General features: G+C 40.0%; 1 protein-coding gene across 1 annotated transcript in view; it reads right to left on the bottom strand.

Moving 5' to 3' along the window:
- Positions 1 to 21,941, bottom strand: part of lrpprc (leucine-rich pentatricopeptide repeat containing) — a 124,098-nt gene that overhangs the window by 59,655 nt on the left and 42,502 nt on the right. Inside the window, exons 12-18 of the mRNA XM_078405013.1 lie at positions 7,695 to 7,813; positions 5,722 to 5,815; positions 4,507 to 4,576; positions 2,273 to 2,300; positions 1,679 to 1,736; positions 1,056 to 1,162; positions 787 to 864 (exon numbers count right to left, since the gene is read on the bottom strand). Coding sequence (XP_078261139.1) covers positions 787 to 864; positions 1,056 to 1,162; positions 1,679 to 1,736; positions 2,273 to 2,300; positions 4,507 to 4,576; positions 5,722 to 5,815; positions 7,695 to 7,813 — 554 coding nt within the window. The remainder of the gene's footprint in view (positions 1 to 786; positions 865 to 1,055; positions 1,163 to 1,678; positions 1,737 to 2,272; positions 2,301 to 4,506; positions 4,577 to 5,721; positions 5,816 to 7,694; positions 7,814 to 21,941) is intronic.

The following is a 21,941-nucleotide window of genomic DNA, read 5'->3' as shown; positions in this document are numbered from 1 at the left end:
AGACATAGGCATTGGTTCAGATGGGTTAATAACTTTTGGCTGTCAGGTTGAGTTGAATTGGAATTTAAGAGACACTGTACTAGGCCAGATTTGTACTGTATACAAAAGGCACTCTTACATTATTTATACCAGCAGAGTGCTTTTTAGGACAGACCCACGTCAAGTATATGAACCTCATTTTTCTCACCAGAACTAAAAGAAATGCAGAAACCTACTCTGCATGACAGCATAGGCAATGACAAAGTGAACTACAAGATAACAAAGATGTAGAAAGTGATTATTCCTTTCCTTTCCATTTTCCCTTCTATCACCAATTTCTTGCTTTACCTCAAAGACTGCTTCTTCTTGGGTACACAAATGAACTACTATCCATTTCAATTCTTTAAAGGTAAGCTTTGATAGCAATCATACGTCATTAAAACACAAACTATCAGATTCTTGATTATTCTTTGCATACCCCACACAAGCCATCTGAAATCATATCTTAGTAAATGGCAGCCAAGAAACTTAAATTTCTTAGTTCAAAGATATCAAACAAATTACATTAACTCTAATGACTTCTTAACAGGTACATTATAAACAAATGTTTGAGGAAGGATTATCGTAATCTACATGGCTCAATGCTCTGATGCATTTCCCCACTGATATACCATTTCCTCATCTTACACATCCGTTTAAAGCGTCATTTGAAACCATAAATAAAAAGCAGTAATAAATATCAATAATAACTAACTTTTGCAAAAAAAATCTATTTAATAAGAAAAACATGGATCTATTATAAACCACCTTAATTAACTCAGGGACATGGTAAGCATCCAGCAAATTTCGAATTCCTCTGTAGAGATTTGCAGGGATAACAATATCCTAAAAGAAAAAAAAATCTACTTGAAATGTCTAGAAATTGCATAATAGGAATTACTTTTAATGTAATTTGTTTCAACTTCAGCTAAATAAGATCATTAAATAAGATCTGGTTTGCTTAAAAGTAGTAATTTTAAATATAATAGATACATGCCAGATAGAATATGCATTATGTAGTTGGAATAAAATGGTACCCTCTTGTTCAACTGATGGAAGTATTGTCTCAATTGCTCCTCCTTGGCCTGCACCTCAGAGTCACTCATGCTGTCAATCAAGTTATAAAGAAAATAGCCAATGGCTTCTGCAAGAAATTTTTAAAATAGAATAGATTACCATGTCATCGAATTAATCTATTACGAAGCATTTGGCTTACCTAGGATAGGTTTAAATGTCTGAAATAATAATAGATACCAATAACACATGTAAACCCCACTGCTGGTGGACATGCAATGCAGTCAACTCAGTCCATTAATTGATAAATAGAAGCTTAGAGAAAAAAAAACATGAATGTGGAGCAATATATAAATCTTAATTGACATAAGTGCAATGCCAATACTTGGCATGAACATGTATTGGTTTTCTGTAAACGCATTGATTTCCTATTTAAATTTCAGCTTTTTAATACAAGGCTACAAATAAAAAAGCAGTTGAGGTTATAAAATACTCACATAAAAAAAACCTGTAAAGGTCTTTTGGGAAAAAAAAAATTTCACTTAAAAAAAAAAGCAATCAGTGTTACTCCTGTAATCCTTCAAACCCCATCATTAGACAATACAGATTTCTGAACAAGTTACAACCAAATAAATTGAAACACTACCAGTCGGTCCTGAGGAACTCTGGCAAAAACGTTCATCTTTGTACAACAATTCTGTTATCTGGAACGACAAAATAATCACATGTTGTAGGTACAGTGGAACACAAGAACAAGCCGTATTTGAAATTGTATTCTTTAAATAACAAAGCACATTTTATGAAGGTATTAATCAACATTTTATCCGTAAAGTGTTGTACAAAACAAGGTCTGCTCAATTGCATCTTGCTTCAGGAAATAGATTTGATCAAAATAAGACTTATTCCAAGTTCAGGGGATTCAATACTATAATAAAACATAGGTATCCTAATACTAACAATCACAAATATTAGAAACGCAAATACTTATAAAGTAATCTTCAGTTTATCAGCATTACATAATAACGAAGAGATTGCCACAGGGTTAAAAGCAGCACATCTTTGCTTTGAACCGAATAATCTATAGCCTATGTTTATATATTATAAGGCAGGAGAACATTTACACTAATAAGATGTCTCTTAATATTCTACCACATTGGCACGATTAAAATAATGTCTACATTTTATACCATTCCAATTTAACATGCAACATAAGTGAATTAAATTATTTGTCACCACTTACCTTGACAAGAATATCAACATCTTTTGACCTGCAGAGGGCAGTAGAACATTAAAAATCAATTAGATTTGTGCCTTTTTGGATGTTGTGCGCAAAGCAAATCAAAATAATTTCCTTCTTAAATTATAGGTTTGTGCTGATGGATGAGTGCTATGGAATCAGAATGTGGGGCTCTACAAGGTCAAGGTTTCATGGTCAATGTTTCACGGTCAGTTTGTTGTCATTTGTCAATTAAGGTACAATGAAATTCGAATTACCAATAGCCATACTAAAAAAAGCAACAAGGCACACAACTACATACAAGTTAACATGAACATTCACCACAGCGGATTCCCCATGTTCCTCACTGGGATGGAAGGCAATAAAGTCCAATATTCTTCCTCTTTATTCTCGCGCGGTCGGGGCAGTCAAACCATCCGCAGATTGAAGCTCCCGCAGCTGGCGATCGAAGCCACGTTGGGGTGATCAAAGCTCCCGTGTCGGGGTTGAAGCTCTCTGACCAGAGACAGCGAGCTCCATGGTGCTAAAGTCCACAGGCTCCTGCTGTAGAGCTCAGAGGTCGATCCCTGGCAAAGGGATCGGGGGCCCCACAATGGTAATTCCGCAGGCTCCCGCGGTGGAGTTCCCAAAATCGGTCTCCAACAAAGGCCGCCAACTCCTCGAAGTTAGGCCGCAGTGCAGACGGAGATACAATATGGGGAAAAAAAAAAATCGCATCTCCGTCAAGGTAAGAGATTGGAAAGAGTTCCCTCCAACCCCCCCTCCCCCCAGATAAAACAAGCTAAAGAACACTAAAACATACATTTAACACATACAAACAAATAACAAAAGAAGGAAGGGACAGACAGACTTGGTCTAGGATCGGAGTGAATGAGGACTATATCAAATGGATGAAAGTTAAAGAGGGCAATAATGATGTTATGTGGGAAGTAAATTCTGAATGAGGAGGGATCACCATCTTCTGTTGTAATCCCAGAATTTTTGTTTCAAAATGGCTTTTTTATTATTTCCACTTGTCTCTTCAGCAGTTTTATATTATAAAGTGCATTGAAACTCGACACTTGTTTGCCCTTCTATCAGGAAACAGCAGTACACAGACATACTTTGTGGATGCTTATCAACAAACAATGGTCTTCCACAATTCTAATCGCACTAATACCAAGTTTATTTTCTTCGGAAATTATATTCGTTGTGGACCTCATTAAAGTTTCGACATGCATGAGTATATTGTTTTTTGCCGATCTCTCCAATAGCTGTCGAACTTAATTGCCATCTATCCAAATGTACTCAGAACATCATGAAACCCTCTTATCATCCACATTATCTTGGAAGTCCCCAAAGGCCCTCTTGTGCCTTCTCTAGGTGACATCATCACAATCACACAATCAAAATAATACTTTATTAGCCAAGTATGTTTTGCAACATACGAGGAACTTCATTTGCCATACAGTCATAACAAAAAAAAGCACAGAACACACAAAATACATTTTAACATGAACATCCACCAGTGACTCCTCCACATTTCTCACTGTGATAGAAGGCGAAAAAAAGTTCAATCTCTCCCTTCTTTTGCCTCCAGTACACTCGCTACAAACTGTAATTAAACCTTGTTCACTTGCATTAATGGAATCTGTAACCAGATTCCACACAATGCATTTGTCATTCAATTAAACTGGAGCGCAACATTATTGTCAGTTATCTAATGAGGGTTATTCATTGCCAGTTCTGCAGTGTGTTGAGACTGCAAGACTGGCAACAATCATCAAAATGTAGTTGGAATCTGAAATTTACTGTTGGCAAAGGACATATATTTTAAAGATAGAAAATGAAGCTAAATGAGTTGATACATTACCATAAAAATGCAGTCATGCTGCAGGTTGTGCTATATTTGCAATTATTTACAATATTTGAATGATTGACCAAACAATATTAAAATGTAAGAGTAATATTTGTGCTTCATTGGAGCATGGCCTTATAATTGCCGAGTAAATATGTAAAAACACATTTTCAACAGTCATTGTTGATTTGGCAACAGATGGGACCTTAATAAAAACAAAATTATTTTTCTGCTAAAAGAACAAACTATGCAGTAATTGGTAGAATATTTAATTACTAATGCAAGCATTTGCACAGTCCAGTGACTTAAACGTAACTTAATCAATCAAAAGGATTCTAACACAAAATGAATTGAGGATCCACAACTATTATTTTTTCTTTTATATACACAATGAACTTACCTCTTAAAGCCCAAAATAAGACTTCCTCTGAAATTACTTAAATCCACCAGAGGGTTTTGAGGTGAGGACACTGTTAAAAGAGAAATACAAATGATAGCTAGAGAAAAGTCCCAGGTTGAACCTAAATCAATTTTATACTGTGGCAGACATACGATATTTTGGAAGAATATTTACTGCCATTTTGTTTTAATAAGTACTGACATGTTAAGGACACTTTGAACAGAAATTGCATTGAAACCCTTTCAGCAAAAAAATGATGCAGCAGTCTAACATTTTCGGAGCGCAATACAAATTTCAAGAATCGTCAACAGCGTAGATTAGATAGACTATACAAAATGTTTCCTTCTCAGTTTTCTACATACTACATATTCTTGTGATCTGCTGACAATTTTTTTTAAGTGCTTGACATGCGAGATACAGGCAGGACATTTCCCCTGGTGGAAAGGTCATGTGCCAGGGATACATTCTTTACAGAAAAGGGCAGGCCATTTAAGACAAAGATAAGGAAAATTTATTTCCTCAAGTGGTGACCCTTTAGAATTCTCAACCCCTGGGGGCAATTGTGCTAGTGCTGTGTTCATCCAAAACCAAGTTGACAGATTTCTGCATATCAGGGGAATCAATAATAATGACACTGGAAAGTGGTGCCAAGGTGGAGGATTAGCTCTGAAGATACAAGCCTGCAGATGCTGGAATCCTGAGCAAGAAAAACAAACTGCTGGAGGAACTCAGCAGGTCAGGCAGCATATGTGGTAAACAGATAATGGTGTGGATCGGGTCCATTCCTCAGCATATGAATAGCTACTATCTTGATGAATAGCAAACCAGGATCAAGTTACTGGATCACCAATTAATCCTATTTTGTTAAGTTACGCTTCACATCATTTTCTTTCAAACATTTACACAAGTTAAAATAGCAATTCAAATTAATTATCAGCTCTAGTTTAAGTCACTGATTATATTACTGCTTATGATTATTGTTGTTTGTGTTTACATTGGATATCATGTTTCCTCAAAACTGCACCGACATCACTGATGCAACTCTTTCAGAAGTACAGAAATGTTATCAAACAGATTGGTTCTAAGAACATCTTTGCCATCCCGAAAATAAAGACTTCTCGTTTTACAATATTGTACAACACAATAACTGGCATTCCCAAATAGTATTAGGAGAAACAAATAAGAGATGTATCTGCTGGATGTTACAACACTTACACATAGAATAAACCTTGTCTAAATGTCCATTAAGAGCTTCTGTTCTGAGTTCAGAGGCATAGTATCCAACCGTGTTGACCAGACATCCATTTTTCTACAAAGATAAAAGAACCAAGATCGATATATTTTTTTCCAGAAATACTAACAGATTTAATGTTAGTTCATTGACTTCTCCAACTTTAGATAGTTCCTCTGTCCCCCTCTTCCCCTCCCCCTTCCCAGTTCTCCCTCTATCTTCCTGTCTCCACCTATATCCTTCCTTTGTCCCGCCCCCCTGACAGTAGTCTGAAGAAGGGTCTCGACCCGAAATGTCACCCATTCCTTCTCTCCTGAGATGCTGGCTGAGTTACTCCAGCATTTTGTGAAAAAACAGATTTCATGTGATCAGTTATTTATCCCTAGATTACACAATCAAAAGGCCAATGTCAGAATTTAACATACCAATCTGGTTCTAAAATAATTACACAAATCCTTTATCTTTTCTGACTTTTTATTAACTAAAATTTGAAATCTTAGCCAAAGCATTTATTAGTGAGAGTTATAGAAGAGAGGATCTTTGACCCAACACATCCACCTCAATCATTTTACCCATCTACACTCTTCCCATTCACTTGCGTTAGGACTGCATCCTTCTGGACCTTCCTATTTTGATGAATTGTATTTTAAATGTGATAAATATTACCTTGTTGAGCCAAACTGAACATAGATTCAAAAACAAATTTTGTGATAAAGTGTTGAGAACTGGCATTGAAGTTAAATATGAACAGATAGGGAAGCTGGGAGATTAGACGTGATTAATTAAGCCTCAACAATTTATTCATTTACCAAGTTAAAGACTATAACAGGTAAAACTGAGTAACGATATTGCTGAAGGCAGGACAAACCGGAAAAAGGGTTTTGCAGCATACACGGCAATGCACTAATTAATAAATGATCACAAAGATACGCTTATACAGTTTATACAAAAAGAGATGATTCATTTTAAACTGTGGTACAGTGTGAAAGTCTAGGCTATAAAGTTGCACAGTAGCACTGAATTAAAAGCATTAAACAAACCAAAATCAAGTTTACCCTGTAGGTTTAACTTAATTTAATTAAAGCGTTAAATATTCTACTCATGTTTCTCATTTTCTATCAAATTCTATTCCTGCAATGATTGGTTGCTTTGGGTCTCTCTCCCTCAGAATTTCATCAATGGCAGAATGACATCATTCCCTGATAGAAGTATAGACAGTTTAGAAGGCATAGATAGGGTACATAGTCAGAATCTTTTCCCCAGGGTGGAAAAATCAAATGCTATAGGGCATAGCTTTGAAGTGAAAGGAGCAAAGCTTAAAGATGTGCGGGGCAAGTTTTTTTCCCACAGACAGTGGTGAGTGCCCAGGATGTGCTGCCATGGTTGGTGGTTGAAGCCAAAGATACTAGAGGAACAAGATGGACCACTCCGTTGAAATCGCCTATACTGAAGTGTAGTACGCAAAGGAGCGTAACGTCTGCCATTTTAGTAGGCAAAACCTGCCAACTGCCTCTCGCAGGGTAATCAGTGTTTTAGGGGAACAGTATGTGTGATGATACCATTAAAATGCGGAATATATCTCATCTATCAATTCACAGATTTTTGTTGTTTTTTTAAATGTTTCTGCAAGTTTCTGCCTACTAAAATGGCACCATGACATACAACGGTTTTTAGGGTCGAGTGGTCTATCTTGTTCGTCTAGTATCTTTGGTTGAAGCAGATACGTTAGTGGCATTTAAAAGACGTTTGGAGAGGCGTATGGATATGCAGGGAATGGAGGGATATGGGATATATGCAGGTAGATGGTCTTGACATCATGTTCGGCACAGACATTGTTTGCCGAAGGATCTGTTCCTCTGATGTAATGTTCTATGCTCTAATATATAACGTGGATTTTTTAAAAATATGTTTCTACATAAATACAAGTTGTTTATGGAGAAGGTTCACCGATACAAACCTCAAGCTGGACACGAGCTTGCTCCACATTGTCAAATGCTGATTGGACATAATTTGAAAAAGTCTCCACATCAGGCTCTATGTTCAGATTCTGCATAACTTTCAGTACTTCTATTGTCCCTGTAAATTAATACACACAATTACTTGTAGGTCTGCACTGTAGCAATTGCCTGTCGCCCATTAAATACACTTCTATTGGCCCTCCTGAGGATCTTTTTCTTTCAGTTTTTGTATTTACAACAATTTTCAAGCCTTGGAAATTTGCCCACCTTGGAAATGCTCCAGGAATCATGGTTAGTGCTTGGATTAAAAATACCAATGTAAACTATTAAGATTCCTAGGCTGCATCCAATTGGAAGGGACCTAAGACCCTGAGAAGCTCTCGGGAGGACCATAAAATTAGTTCACACTTGGAAAACTGGCAAATAAATTTTATAAATGCAAGTGCAAAGTATTCCAAGTAGAAAAAAATGTTAACTGTATTTCATTAAATTACACAGCATGTATCACATTCAGAGTTTTTTTTTAAGACTTTGGAAACTTGAGCACAATTGTAATGAAGTCAAAATTAACAAAATAATGTTTGCAATGCACTTCCACACTGATTGAGTAATAAACATTAACCAGGACACCGAGCAAATGTCACAACTCTTTTCCAAAATGGCTTGACATGTTTTACATTCAGTAGTTACAATGCTTGCTTTGATATCCTAAATTAAAACTGCAGATGATGGAAATCTAAAATAAAAACAGAAAATACTCAAAACACTCAGGCAGCATCTGTAGAAAGAGAAACAGTTATGTTTCTTCAGAGGCATCTTGATTGAGAAACACTGCTGTTTGGCTGATCTGCTAAGCTTCCAGCATTTTCTGAAGGAAGGAACTGCAGATGCTGGTTTACACCGAAGATAGATACAAAATGCTGGAGTAATTCAGCAGGTCAGGCAGCATCTCTGGTGAAAAGGAACAGACGACATTTCAGGACAAGACCCTTCTTCAGACTCAATCCGAAATGTCACCTATTCCTTTTTTCCAGAGATGCTGCCTGACCCACTCAGTTACTTCAACATTTTGTGTCTATTTCCAGCATTTCTGCTTTTAATTGGGCACTTTAAGTCAATGGCCATGGAATTTAATTTACAAATAACAGGAAAAGTTCACTATATAATAACAATATACTAAATGATTAATTATATACACTAGAGATCAAATTGAAAGAAACTACTTAAGCTTTGAAGTGCTATTACCAGCAACTACTTTGAATACTGCATCCAGTCCTTGTCAGAGAATCACAAAGTCTGAAGCCGATGCTCATAAAAGCCATAGCATTATTTTGGGGATTTTGAAGATAGCTGAGAGGTTTTAGCTCTGATTTTGGTTTCTTTACCTTGAAAGGAGTTAAAGAATTGAACCTTCAGGGCATGCAAGATAGCAAACGGCAAAAAAACCCACAAATTTAGTCCACTGCTGCGAAGATACTACTTAAAAGACAAGGAGTCAAGTGTTTAAATGAAAAGTAAATCCAAAATTACTGAGTCTCTTCATTGCATGTTTCTGTATCTTCAGAAGAGGCTGCAACCTTGGGAAACATTTGGCTGCTATATAGTGCAGTATGTGATGTTTGTTTAGGTAATTCAAAAGTCCTGTAATGAAATCTAATTTCTGATCTAGAGAAGATCAATGCTGAAATGCAAGTACATAAATTCAAATCACTGTTAATTCTGTCAAGTCAGAAACAAACTGGGAGAAAAACAACTGTGTCCAGTTCATTTAGTACAAATTGCACCCCATCACATATAATTTCCAACGCAAGCAACATAAAAAGGTAAATACCCATTACATCACTGCATATATATTTTGATTTAGAATGGCGATGGGCAAAATTTCAAAATTTATAATTGAAATGTAACAGGTCAAGAGAACATTGACTTTTATTATCCAAAATAAACCAACTTAAACCATCATCTGGTAAATATGTTCGTTCCCCGATAACTATCTTTATTATTAAACTATATGACAGAAACATCATGAGTCTAATGCCTTGGCTATGAATACCACCTCCATGTACACCAAATCCCAATATTCCCCCTCTAACTTCCATTACTTGCTGCAACAACAGAAAGAGAAAAATAATGTCAGTAGCAATAAAACAGAACAATTAAAGAAACTGTCTTTTGGATTCACATGCTGCTTTCAATTTAACTTGAAAGATGATTTCAACAGTAGAACTTTGCAGCTCACTCAGAGCATTGCAATAATGCTATCCTTCCTCTTAGATCACATCAGAAGCAAATGCAACAATTCTGTTATTAAGAAAGAACTTGTCAGCTGATGCAACATTTTCGAAGCAAGGCAGCATATGCTGTTCACAGCTCATCAGCTACCTCTGTCAGTTGTTTGTAAATTTAAAATTTGCTTAAAGCTCTTCTAGCCTGGAGTGACACCTTTAGAAAGTAAAGTAGCCTTAAATATTTTATGCGGTGCGCTACAGTGCTGATAATCCAAAGTGATTTCCCTTTGAGCACAAATGTATATGTGGGACTAAGTCACTCCAAATTAGAGTCACACCACTTTTCCTTTTTTGCCCTGCAACAACTTCATATTCATCTTTACATGTACGCATTTGATATTTTCTCAATGGGGAGGGAGAGAAGTGCGAGGGGATGACGGAGATGAGCTGAAAGAGAGAAACTATTTTTCAGAAACACCTTTACACCATTAAAGTTATTTGTCTAACTGGCATTAAAATTAAAACAGAGTTTAATCAAATATTCATTAATTACATATATAAAAATGATACTTTTACCTGTGATTTTACTTTTTACATAAGTTTTTTATAAAATGAAATTGAAAAGGTATTCAGTCTTTTGTGACTTGGATTCAAACCTTGCAAGTTGTATGGATTTTGTTTTAATGGTCGATGCAATGCTGAGCAACTTTTCTTAAAAAAGGCAATTTCATCAGATGAAATTGGTAAAATAAAAATCAAGTCATTTCTGAGGAATGCTCTGCCGTTACCACCAAACAATATTGGTAACCACAAATATTTTCATTGATTTCTTGGTCTGTAATAAATGGTTTACATCAAGTCCAGCCATAACTTTAAAAATTGGGCCAACATCTTTAGATTTCCAGATAATCATAATTATAATAGTACTTTATTAGCCAAGTATGTTTTGCAACATACGAGGAATTTGATTTGCCATACAGTCATACCAATAAAGAGCAAAAGAAACTCAAATAATTTTTTAACATGAACCACAGCGATTCTCATATTCCTCACTGTGATGGAAGGCAAAAAAAGTTCAATCTACTTCCCTTCTTTGTTCTCTCACCTTATTTTCTAAAGAAGGACATGTAAATAATATTGAGAACAATTTGAAAGCTGGCCATATCTTTTATTTGTAAGCCATTCAGAATCTCCACAACTTCAAATTAATGATACCACAATTTATTTGGAAATAAATTCTCAATGATAAACAAAATTTTTTGTAAAATAAGAAAATAATTACATCTTTTCTGTAATAATTATCAGAACTATAGCTACAAGACTGGTGTAGGATAACTAATAAATAAGTGAGAGTAAATCTAGAAAAAACTTTTTTTCTCAAACTCAGCTTCTTCAAAAGAGGCACTAGTCAATAAAAATGTTATTAAAAAACACAAAGGAAAAAAAAGGACATAGCTAAATAATGCACCCAAATTTCTACAGTGACGCCACAAACATAAACAAGTTAGTATAGCAGCAGGCGTCAATGGTAATGTTCCAATTGAAAACTCTTAACTCAAACACCAACACGAACTCTACCATTTGGGATAAATCAATTAAAACTACGTTGCATTTTCTTGAACAACTTGACAACTAATGTTAATAAGATTGCAGCAATTTTTCAGAACTATAATTTCACCGACATTAATTTTCTACCATTTCCAAGAGTACTATGCAGTGTCTGTGTACAATAATTTGCTGATTATGAGGTGGTTTCATCTTACCATTCAACATTTCTTATTCTGGTGCTTTCTTTCTGTAATTTATACCATAGCCTCCTTTGATCATATAACATAGAATTTTAATTGATGGGTTCCAACCTTCTCAGCCAGCCCAACTGGAATCATCAAACTCCACTTACTACAACCAGAAATAATGTAAAATAATTGTTTCTCTGCCAAGGATTAAAAATCAGCCTCTTTATTCCAATTAAGCTCTCAAACTGACACACAAATCACCTTTTTGTTCAGTCAACATCTAGCATCGGATTTAAAAAATATATATTTCAGAGGATTTATTGCCCATCTCCGCTGATTTCTCCACTAAGGCTATTAAGAGCCAATCACCTTGATGGATCTGGAGATACATATAGGCTGGGTGAGACCGTATCTGGAGTATTGTGTGCAGTTTTGGTCTCCTAATTTGAGGAAGGACATCCTTGCTATTGAGGCAGTGCAGTGTAGGCTCACGAGGTTAATCCCTGGGATAGAGGGACTGTCATATGAGGAAAGATTGGAAAGACAGGGTTGTATTCACTGGAGTTTAGGATGAGAGGGGATCTTATAGAGACATATAAAATCATAAAAGGACTAGATAAGCTAGATGAAGGAAAAATGTTCCCAATATTGGGGGTGTCCAGAAACAGGGGACACAGTCTACGAATAAAGGGGAGCCCATTTAAAACTGAGGTGAGAAGTAACTTTTTCACCCAGAGAGTTGTGAATTTGTGAGTTCTGAATTTGTCAAAATTCAGAATTTTACATCAAAATTCATAATATGGCGCGCAATGCGACTTTTCAACAAAATAAAAGTATGCACACCATCCCCTCTCAACATCAACGGGCCTCACGCTCCGCAGCGAGGCGAGGCTAGCGGCGAGACCGGGCCAGCGGCGAGGTGAGGCGAGTACAGCGGCGAGGTGAGGCGAGTACAGCGGCGAGGTGAGGCGAGTACAGTGGCAAGGTGAGGCGAATACAGCGGCAAGGCGAGTACAGCAGCGAGGCGAGGCTAGCGGCGAGGCCGGGCCAATGGCGAGGCGAGTACAGCGGCCAGGTCAGGCCAGCGGCGAGGTGAGGCGAGGCTAGCGGCGAGGCAGGGCCAGCGGCGAGGCGAGTACAGCGGCAAGGCGAGCGGCAAGGCCAGGCCAGCGGCGAGACCAGCGGTGAGGCCGGGCCAGCGGCGGGACGGGGCGAGTACAGCGGCGAGGCGATGCGAGCGACGGGGAGGGGCCAGCGGCAAGGCATGTGTTTTGCGGAAAAATGTGAGGCGAAATCGGAATGGCGGAAATGAAATAAGAAACCGGAAACTTTCCACCAAATTCGGAAAGGTTGGGAGGTCTGCTAGTGGAATCAAGGGATATGGGGAGAAGGCAGGCAAAGGTTACTGATTGTCGGTGATCAGCCATGATCACAATGAGTGGCGGTGCTGACTCGAAGGACCAAATGGCTTCCTCCTGCACCTATTTCCTATTTTGTATGTTTCTATGGGTAAGATCAGACATTTCCTGCCTAAAGAAAATAAGTACACAACAATTGGACATTTCGATTTTATTCCAGATTTATTTCATTAAGAATATGTCAGCTGGCATGATGGGATTTGAATTCTTATCTCTGGATCAAATGGCCCAGTCTGTGGATACAAATCATGTAATGTAACTCCCATGCAACTGTAACCTTCACAAGTTATCTGGTCTTTAATGAAGAAGTCGAATGTACAGCTAATTCAGTGTAGTCACTATAATTTCTGCAATGGATAAATAGAGGGCAATCAAAGTGTATATAATAAACACAGATTTCATCCTTTCAAATTTGGAATTATAGATGCGGAAGCTGCTAGAAACCTACAAGGAGGGCAAGGAGATATTAGTGGCAATCATGGACACAATTTAAGATGGCAATTTATCACGCAAGCAATACTGGTACAATGTCCTGTTGTGTTTAAACGTATTGGTGTCAACTGGCTCTAAATAAAGTCTGATGATACAGCAAAATGAAGTGTTTTACAGGCCAAATTATGTGCCACTCTGGCAAATTTAAATTTTGTTTCTGAAAATGTGCAAAGCTTTAGGCTTGGAATAAAAGTAATATTTTTTCACGCTTTTATTCTTCCAAGTTTCCTCATATTAAATAGGCAGACAACCTGCAAAAGGATAAAGTTTAAGTTCTGGATGTACCTGTACCCACAATCACCATTGTAGACTTCAGATTACGCTTCCCAAGAGTGAATTCACAGAAAGCGACTGACTCGGATTGAGTCCCTGGCTGTGTCCTCAGAACCTGTGTGTACCAGCTAGCAGGAGTATTCGCAGACATCTTTAACCTTCTCTACTTCAATTTGAGGTTCCCAGCTGCTTTAAGACCACTATCATCCTGATGTCAAAGGAAAATGAAGTTCTGACATCCAGCATCATTGTGTTTCAAGTGTAGGGAAGCACGGTGGCGCAGCGGTAGAGTTGCTGCCTTACAGCTTTTGCAGCAGCAGAGACCCGGGTTCGATCCGAATTACGGGTGTTGTCTATACGGAGTTCGCACATTCTCCCTGTGCCCTGCGTAGGTGTACTCAGAGATCTTCGGTTTCCTCCCACACTCCAAAGACGTACAAGTTTGTACGTTAATTGGTTTGGTATAAGTGTAAATAGTCCCTGATGTGTGTAGGATAGAGTAAATGTGTAGGGATCGCTGGTCGGTGTGGACTCGGTGGGCCGAAGGGCCTGTTTCCACGCTGTATCTCTAAACTAAACTAAAAAGCAGATCATAGTGTCCATCAACTCCAGCCCAGACTTCCTAAATCCACTGTAATTCACCCAATGCCACAACAGGTCCATGGCAGATGTCATCGCCCTGGTCCTAAACTTATCCCTGGAACCTCTGGATAACAAGAAACCTGCCAAGACTTCTATTTATTAACTATAGCTTCACCTTCAACACCATAATTCCAATCAAACTAATCTTCAAATGCTTGCCTCACTGATCCATAAACTGCAATCAGTAAGGATAAGCAACAAAACATCCTCCACGATGATTCTCAATACCAGTGCTCCGCAGGGCTGAATCCCCTTATTATGCTCCTATACACTCACAACAATACAGCCAAATTCTACTCCAACTCCTTTTTGTAAGTTTGCAGATTACACCTATGTGGTGGCTTGGATTTCGAACAAGACAGAACTATGTACAGGAAGAAGATAGAAAGCTTAGTATTATGGTGTCAACACTTGGGCAGCACAGAAGTGCAGCAGTAGAGTTGCTGCCTTACAGCACCAGAGACCCGGGTTCAATCCTGACTACAGGTGCTGTCTATGACAGCGTGTGCTTTCCCCAGGTACTCCGGTTTCCTTCCATACTCCAAAAACGCACAGGTTTGTAGGTTAATTGGCTTTGGTAAAAATTGTAAATTGTCCCTAGTGTGTAGGTTAGTGCTAGTGTATGAAGGGTCTGTTTCCACGCTGCATGTCGAAACTTTGGGAAATTGGTCAGAGTACACATCCAAATCTTCATCAAGATGATCAAGAGTTTCAGGTTTCTAGGCATAAAACAATTTATCCTGGTCTAACCACATTGACACTACGGCCAAGAACGCAAACAGATACCTCTACTTCCTCAGGAGGAAATTCAGCATGTCTCTAATTACTCTTACCAATTCCTACAGATGTGCCATAGAATGCATCTTACTGGAATGCTTCACAGCGTGGTATGACAACTGCTCTGCATAAAAAAGTTCAGAGAGCTGTGGATGTATCCCAGCCCAGGCAAACAAGCCTCCTCACCCATCGACTCCATCTGCATTTCATGCTGCTTCAGGATTGCAACCAACATAATCAAGGACCACTCATACAGTGGCCATTTTCACTTCTCTCCTCTACTGTCAGGCAGCAAATACAAACACTCAAAAACACCTGCCATCAGATTCACGAACTGCTTCTTCCCTGCTGTTATCAATTTAAAAAAATATTCTATAGATAAGACACAAAATGCTGGAGTAACTCAGCGGGACAGGCGGCATCTCTGGAGAGAAGGAATGAGTGATGTTCCAGGTCGAGACCCTTCTTCAGACTGATCTCATCTTTTCATAAAAATCTTCTCATATGCGAAGGATATATTCCTGATCTATTCCTGATATATTCCTGATCTCCCAATCTACCTCGTTGCATTCCTTGCATTTTGTAGCTGTAACATCACATTCTGCATTGTCCCTTTCTCTTTTGCACTGTTGTACTCATGTATGGTATGATTGTTTTTCACAGTGACTCAGTACAAGTGAAATAACAAACCAATACAAAGTTGAACTGAAATTAAGCATCTCCCAAAACTACAAATCATGGTTTTCCAATTTAATTTTTATTATATTACAATTTCAGAAAAATCCCACAGAACCACCATTGAGGTATATCAACCTGCCAATGTTCTGACAGACAATCCTACTATAAATTGCTTCTGAATGGCCTACTCCTGCACCTTTTTTCTGTTTTCTATGTTTCTTCCCATTTCCTGTGTATTTAACTAATGCGAAAATATTTTCTCTTCACATAAGTAAAGACAAATAGTTAACTTAATTCAAATCACACTAAAGCTAATGCACAAACTGTAAACATTAAATTTGCCCATATCAAAACGCAACTGACACAACAAATTAAACTTAATTTGCAATCTTAACAAGTCAGAATACTGCCAGAATGCAATAGTCAAGTGGCAAGCTGGGAAACAATTTAGCCTGCCGAAGCAACAGGTCAGAGAAAGCTACAAATGTTTGCGATTTAAATGCTGGATTTCAAAGTGCTTTGCATTGCTAAATACAGATTCTACATGTCAAGCTGAAGAAAACATTTAACATTCATTGCTTCTAGCTGTTTCATTTAACTGACATTTTTTTCTCTGGACAAATTCCTACCCGTTACAGGCGATTCCATTGCGACGCCTTGTCACAAACATATTTTTTAACTTCTTAAAGTATTTTGTTTGAATATTTTATTTAAAAAATGTAATCAACAATTCTGGACATTAAGTAATTTGTCTCCATTAATTATGTGTTAGTGATTTTGTTTTTTCCAAAAGATAGCTCAAATGTTTATGGCAAAATGTTGCCTCTCCTTTTCACACTTTATAATTTTGACAAGCAGATGAGCAGATGTGCCTTCAACAAACTGCAGTGAAAAGCAGTTATGGAAAGAAATGACAGTTAAATTAAATAACAAAGAGCTAGAAGCAACAAGCTTTCATGTTTTCGTTGCTTGACATATAAGGGTTTATGCTGAGACATGCCATACACTTCATAATATTTACCTAAGTGCTTTAAAGATTCAGAATAGACCTGAAATTTGGGTGACAAAATAAAGTCAGAATTGACTAACAAGAAACAAAAATTTGGAGATAAAAGTGACATATTTTAAAAAGATTAAAAAATGATGTAGCTTCTAACACAAAGAAAATTTCAGTTTCATAAAAAAACCCTATGGCTTATGAAATAATTTTGGTTTCTTGTGCATGTGGACAATATTGAATTTTCAGATAATTAATTGCAATATTATATCTTCTATTTCCCTTTTGGAAATATTTATCCCACTTAATTTCCATGGATTCCATTTCCGTCACCAGTTCTTGCATGTTTTTAGATATCCCAATAATACTTTCCAAACTTCTGATCTTTCCATTTATCCTCATATTATATTTATTCACTCTTCAAATCAACTCATTATTCACCAGATCAAAACCTTCAGCAATCAGATATTATTTTGAATCAATCTTTTTAATCAAGAGATATTTTTCCAATGTTGACGCCCTTAACTTTCTTCTTTACAAGATCATTCAGCCCATTCTGACAATAGCAGCCAAAAATAGATCCACTTGTGAACATACTTAATGGCTTATATTTGCACCAGATAATGGTGGCATATGATAACTGGTATCTGCACCAGTTTTCCAGACAAATTAGACCCCTTGCAACTTGCAAAAATAAAAATAATAAGTCTATGGAGGACGCCATCGCTCTTGCACTACATTCAGCACTGGATCACCTTGACAATAAGAAAACCATGTCAGAAGGCTGTTCATTGACTGCAGCTTAGCCCTCAACACCATACAATCAAATAAGATAACCTCTATATTCCTGGATCCTGGCCTTGGGGTGTCCATCTACAACTGGCTTCTGGACTTACTGGTTGAAGGATTATCTTGTAGAGGTGTACCAAATCAAGAAGGGCATTGATAAGGTACACACACACACACACGTGCGCGCACGCGCACACAGAGTATTTTCCCCAGGATGTGAAATCATAAAGAGGACGGCATAGGTTTAAGGTGAGAGGAAAATGATTTTAAAAGTGACCCGAGAGGGCACTTCACACCTCTAGAGGGTGGAGGGTGTATGGAACAATTTGCCAGATAAAGTGGCTGAGGCAAGTACAATAACAGCATTTAAAAGACATTTGGACATGATAGATAGGAAAAGTTGGGAGAAATATGGGTCGAATGCAGGCGTGGGATTAGTTTAGATCGGCATCTTGGGAGCGATGGTTGAGTTGGCCCCATAGGCTTGTTTGTGTGCACAGAACTCTTTGACTCCATAATTCGAACCTCATTTGGTTATTGTACTTTAACAATGTCTTGCACTTCCTTGATTGGCACTACAATCTTGCGCTATCCTGTTGTTATTACAATCGCTGTTACCCTTATCGTAACTGTTTGTAGACTATGTACCCTGTTTACTCAACCATACTTAGTTGAGATATAGTGTGGAAACAGCCCCTCACATCAGCAGGTCTACACTGATCACCAACCCCCTCCTTCCCTCCATTTACATTAATCCCATATTTCTCCTCTCCACATTCTCATCACCATCTATCACCTTGCACATATTTGGGGAACACAGAGGGAACCTAGACAGTCACATGGTAAAAGTTCCACAAAGATCTCTTGCACTGTACTGCAGTGGCCCTTCCAGCTATGTCACTGTGACTCCATTCTACATAATGCAGAGAATCAATGTGCTCAGTGCACGACATTACAAAATGAAGAGAACGATATATAACCAAAAATCTTTCCTGTATATATGAACTCTTAACCATACCCATCTGTTGTGAACAATGGGGTGATAGAGAATAATGAAATTAATTCATTTATACGGAACATCAAAGATAAGTCAACAGAGAAGAACATTTTCTGCCAAGTTGCTACCATAACTTCATGATATACAAGGACATTAAAGCAGAAAAATGTCAAGTATTTATCCATAAATATCTTAGCTTACTCAAAGGCTCAAAAGATAAATGCTGAAAACTGACTAGATCCTGAACTCGTTCACCCTAAAAGCTTCTAATGGACATAATTATCCCATTTCAAAGTCTTTGCTAACATGCTTCTGCATGAGATTAAGCTCAGCTAACAACTCCACAAAACTACTGAAAAACATGCTTGAAAAATGCACAATTTTCAAAAGAAATCCGCGCCCAACAGTGGCTGGTGTACGTCTGCCACGGTAAATGTCCAGGAAAAGTGGCAAGCACCAAATATCAGGGGACAGCTCCGTGTCCGCCACACAGGTAAGATAGATGGCAAAATCATCAATACACACTGCTACCATTCTGCCTCAGGATGAGTTGATTAATAAATATTAATATATTCCACCGCTGCTGCCTCCCCGGGGCTGCTGCCGCCGACGTTCAAGGCCTCTTCGCCGCCGCTGCCGCCGACCTTCCAGACCTCTTCGCTGCTGCCGACGTCCTCCCCGGCCATCCGCTGACCGGGCCGACCGCCACTTACCCGGGCTCCAGTTCCCCGCGGGCCTCCTCCAGCGACTGTGTCGACCCGCGCCACTCCACCGCCCAGCAGCAGGTCGCAGCCGTCGCTGTACCCGGCTCCCAGGATCAGCAGCAGGTCGCAGCTCCACCCGGTCCACAGCACCGCTGGGTTCTACTGCCCACCCCCTCCTACAGGGAACCACAGCAGACTGGGTCTCCCCCTTCCCCCTCCCCCTTCCCCCTCTAGCCAAACGACCCTAACTACTCCCCACATCGGTCCTCATGCCCACCTCTCCTCTGTTAACCCACCACCCCCTCACCATACATCCCCTCCACCTGCCCCCCTGCCTTCGACCCCAACACCCACACTTGCCAGGTGTTCACCGTCCTCCCTGACCTCCCCCTTTCAGACACCGAACGGTCTGTCCTCAGCATAGGCCTCACCTTTGTTCCCCTCCGCCCCCACATCAACGAGTTCCGGGTCCGCCATGATGTGGAGCTCTTCTTCCGCCGCCTCCGCCTCCGAGCCTTTTTCCATCGGAAGGAGTCCTCACCCCCCAGTGATGACCCCTTCTCCCGTCTCCAGCGGACCCCCTCCTCTTGGACCCCCCGGTTGGCCAACTATCCTCACCAGAACTTTTCATCTCCAACTGCCGGCATGACATTAACCGCCTCAAAATTTCCACTCCCCTAACTAACTCTAACCTCTCCCCTCCTGAACGTGCAGCCCTCCACTCACTCTGCAACAACCCTGACTTAGTCATCAAACCTGCTGACAAGGGAGGTGCTGTGGTAGTCTGGCGGGCTGACCTCAACCGGACCGAGACCAGACGACAACTCTCAGACACCTCCTACTTATCCTTGGACCATGACCCCACCGACGAGCACCAGACCTTAATCATCAGCACCATCACGGACCTCACCATTTCTGGCGATCTACCCTCTAATGCCTCCAAACTTATCGTTCCCCAGCCCTGCACGGCCCGATTTTACCTCCTACCTAAAATCCATAAACAGAACTGTCCCGGCAGACCCATTGTTTCTGCCTGCTCATGTCCCACCAAACTTATTTCCACCTACCTCGACTCCATCCTATCCCCCCGGTCAAATCCCTCCCCACCTACATCCAAGGCACCTCACATGCTCTCCATCTCCTCGATAACTTCCGGTTTCCAGGCCCCCGCTCCCTCATCTTTACCATGGATGTCCAGTCACTCTACACTTCCATCCCCCACAAGGATGGTTTTGAAGCCCTCCGTTTCTTCCTCGACCGTAGAACCAGCCAATCCCCATCTACTAACACTCTCCTCCGCCTAGCAGAGCTGGTTCTCACCTGTAACAACTTCTCCTTTGACTCCTCCCACTTCCTCCAAACCAGAGGCGTAGCTATGGGCACTCGCATGGGCCCTAGCTAAGCTTGCCTCTTTGTCGGGTACGTCGAACAATCCCTGTTCCGGACGTACATTGGCCCCATCCCCGAACTCTACCTCCGCTACATCCGACAACTGCATTGGTGCTACCTCTTGTACCCATGCAGAACTCACTGACTTCATACACTTCACCTCCAATTTCCATCCTGCCCTTAAATATACTTGGACTATCTCCGACATCTCCCTCTCGTTTCTGGACCTCACCATCTCCATCACAGGAGACAGACTAGTGACTGACATCTACTATAAACCCACTGACTCGCACAGCTATCTAGACTACACTTCTTCCCACACTGTCTCCTGCAAAAAGTCTATCCCCTACTCCCAATTCCTCCGTCTACGCCGCATCTGCGCCCGGGATGAGGTGTTTCACACTAGGGCATCAGAGATGTCCTCATTCTTCAGAAAACGGGGCTTCCCCTCTTCCATTATAGATGAGGCTCTCACTAGGGTCTCTTCTACATCCCGCAGCTCCGCTCTTGCTCCCCCTCCCCCATTCGTAACAAGGACAGAATCTCCCCCGTTCTCACCTTCCACCCCATCAGCCAGCGTATCCAACAAATCATCCTCCAACATTTCCGTCACCTACAACGGGACCCCACCACTGGCCACATCTTCCCATCCCCTCCCCTTTCTGCGTTCCAGAGATCATTCCCTCCGTAACTCCCTGGTCCACTCGTCCCTTCCTACCCAAACCACCCCATCCCCGGGCACTTTCCCCTGCAACCGCAGGAGCTGCAACACCTGTCCCTTTACCTCCCCCTTCAACTCCATCCAAGGACCCAAACAGTCTTTCCAGGTGAGACAGAGGTTCACCTGCACCTCTTCCAATCTTATCAATTGTATCCGCTGCTCTAGATGTCAACCTCTTTACATTGGCGAAACCAAATGCAGGCTCGGCGATCGTTTCGCTCAACACCTTCGCTCAGTCCGCCTTAACCAACCTGATCCCCTGGTGGCTGAGCACTTCAACTACCCCTCCCATTCCCAGTCTGACCTTTCTGTCATGGGCTTCTTCCAGTGCCATAGTGAGGCCCACCGGAAATTGGAGGAACAGCACCTCATATTTCGCTTGGGCAGCTTGCAGCCCAGTGGTAT

This window comes from Rhinoraja longicauda, chromosome 9 (assembly GCF_053455715.1).
Source record: "Rhinoraja longicauda isolate Sanriku21f chromosome 9, sRhiLon1.1, whole genome shotgun sequence".
In the NCBI taxonomy this organism is placed as follows: Eukaryota; Metazoa; Chordata; class Chondrichthyes; order Rajiformes; family Arhynchobatidae; genus Rhinoraja; species Rhinoraja longicauda.
This window is presented reverse-complemented; position numbering and strand designations above follow the sequence as displayed.